Here is a 1501-nt window from a genome sequence, read left to right as displayed (position 1 = left end):
TTCCCTATTTTTCTCTTTCTCCCTTCTTTTCCTCTTCCCTATTTTTCCCTCTCCCTCTCTTTCTCTCCTTTCCTCTTTTTCTTTTTGACCTCTATCTCCTTTCTCTTGCTTTTTCTCTTTTTCCTTCTTTTTATTTTTCTCTTTTTTTCTCCCTCCTGTCCTCTTTTTTCTTTTGTTTCCTTTTTTCCCCTCTTTTCTCCCTCTCTCCCGCTGTTTTCCCAAGATGACTCTGTACAGCCCCAGGAGGTTTCTGTGCCTATACATATATGTATATATAAATACAGAGATATCTTGCATGCCTTGGAGGGCCTGGGGGGTCCTGGGGGCGGGTGGAACTCCAAACCCCCTTGTGCACCAACAAATTCCCCTGGGAAAGGGCTGGAGCCAAATCCCCTCCCATCACCCCCCTGGGTGCTCGGGGAGGGACACAGGGGACACCTCCAGGCTGAGGGGGCTCAGGGACACTCATTGTGCACCCCAGGGGGTGTTCGGGGTGGGAGGTGTCCATGGATAACGTTGGGGGGGCACATTCCAGTTGGGGGGTGGGAAGGTGTGGGGGCTGTGCCCCCCATATCACTGTCCCTCAGAGTGCGTTAGATATATACAAGTAGAACTGGGTGAGGGTCATGGGGATTTGGGGGTCCCATGTGGTCCTTATCATGTCTGGGGGCACCCTGAGCTCTCCTCCCCAAGCCCCTGACCCACTTGGGGGGCAGCCAGCCCCCAGCCCCCCATGGGGGTCCCAAAACAGCACTTTGGGGGTCCCCTCTGTCTGGGGGGGCACAGTGGGTGGCAGGTCCTGGGGGGGGCTCAGCTGGAGAGAAAGTCCATGGTGGCATATTCCAAGGGGTCCCCATGGCACTGGAGGTCTCACAGTTGGAGAGGAAGTCCATGGTGGCATGTTCCAGGGTCTCAGCTGGAGATGAAGTTGATGGTGGCACAACCCAGGGCATCTCAACTGGAGAGGAAGCCCATGGTGTCAGGTCCAGGCTCTCTCAGCTGTAGACGAAGCCCATGGTGTGAGGTCCCAGGACGCCTCAGTTGGAGAGGAAGTCGATGGTGGCCCGGACGGTCTTGGCGGTGCGGATGTCCATGGCAGTGACCTTGATCTCGGTGTCCCCGAACTGCATGCTGGTGCGGATCTCACGCCGTGCCCGCGCATCCCCCTCGGGCCCCACGTGCCCTTCGTCCCCCAGCTCGAGGCTGATGGTGCCGCAGCGGCGCACGCCCGGGTCGGTGATGTACACCACCCCGTCCCTGGCGCAGCAGTAGATGTTGATGAGGGTCCTGCGCTGGCCGGGCCGTGCGGGGCAGTAGCTGCGCTGCACCACCTCCCCCAGGGCCACCGACTGATCCATGGCCACGAACTTCTCGAAGATGTCCGTGCACCACTTCTTGCCCTCCTTGACCAGCAGCTTCTCCCGCGGGTGCTTCCCCTCCACGAACTTGTTGAGGACCCCCACGCCGTAGGTGAGGGGGGAGCGGCGCACCCGCACTACGG

At 59.1% G+C, this 1501-nt stretch overlaps 1 protein-coding gene across 1 annotated transcript in view; it reads right to left on the bottom strand.

Annotated features, from left to right (window-relative positions):
• Positions 1–1037: 1037 nt before the first annotated feature.
• LOC103806726 (heat shock 70 kDa protein 12B-like) overlaps positions 1038–1501 on the bottom strand; it is a gene marked incomplete at its 5' end in the record, with an annotated part of 3119 nt that continues 2655 nt past the window's right edge. Inside the window, one exon of the mRNA XM_009079434.1 lies at positions 1038–1495. Coding sequence (XP_009077682.1) covers positions 1038–1495 — 458 coding nt within the window. The remainder of the gene's footprint in view (positions 1496–1501) is intronic.

Source organism: Acanthisitta chloris, unplaced genomic scaffold, assembly GCF_000695815.1.
Source record: "Acanthisitta chloris isolate BGI_N310 unplaced genomic scaffold, ASM69581v1 scaffold28557, whole genome shotgun sequence".
Classification (NCBI taxonomy): domain Eukaryota; kingdom Metazoa; phylum Chordata; class Aves; order Passeriformes; family Acanthisittidae; genus Acanthisitta; species Acanthisitta chloris.
Note: the sequence above shows the minus strand (reverse complement) of the source record. Positions and strands in the feature narration are given on the sequence as shown.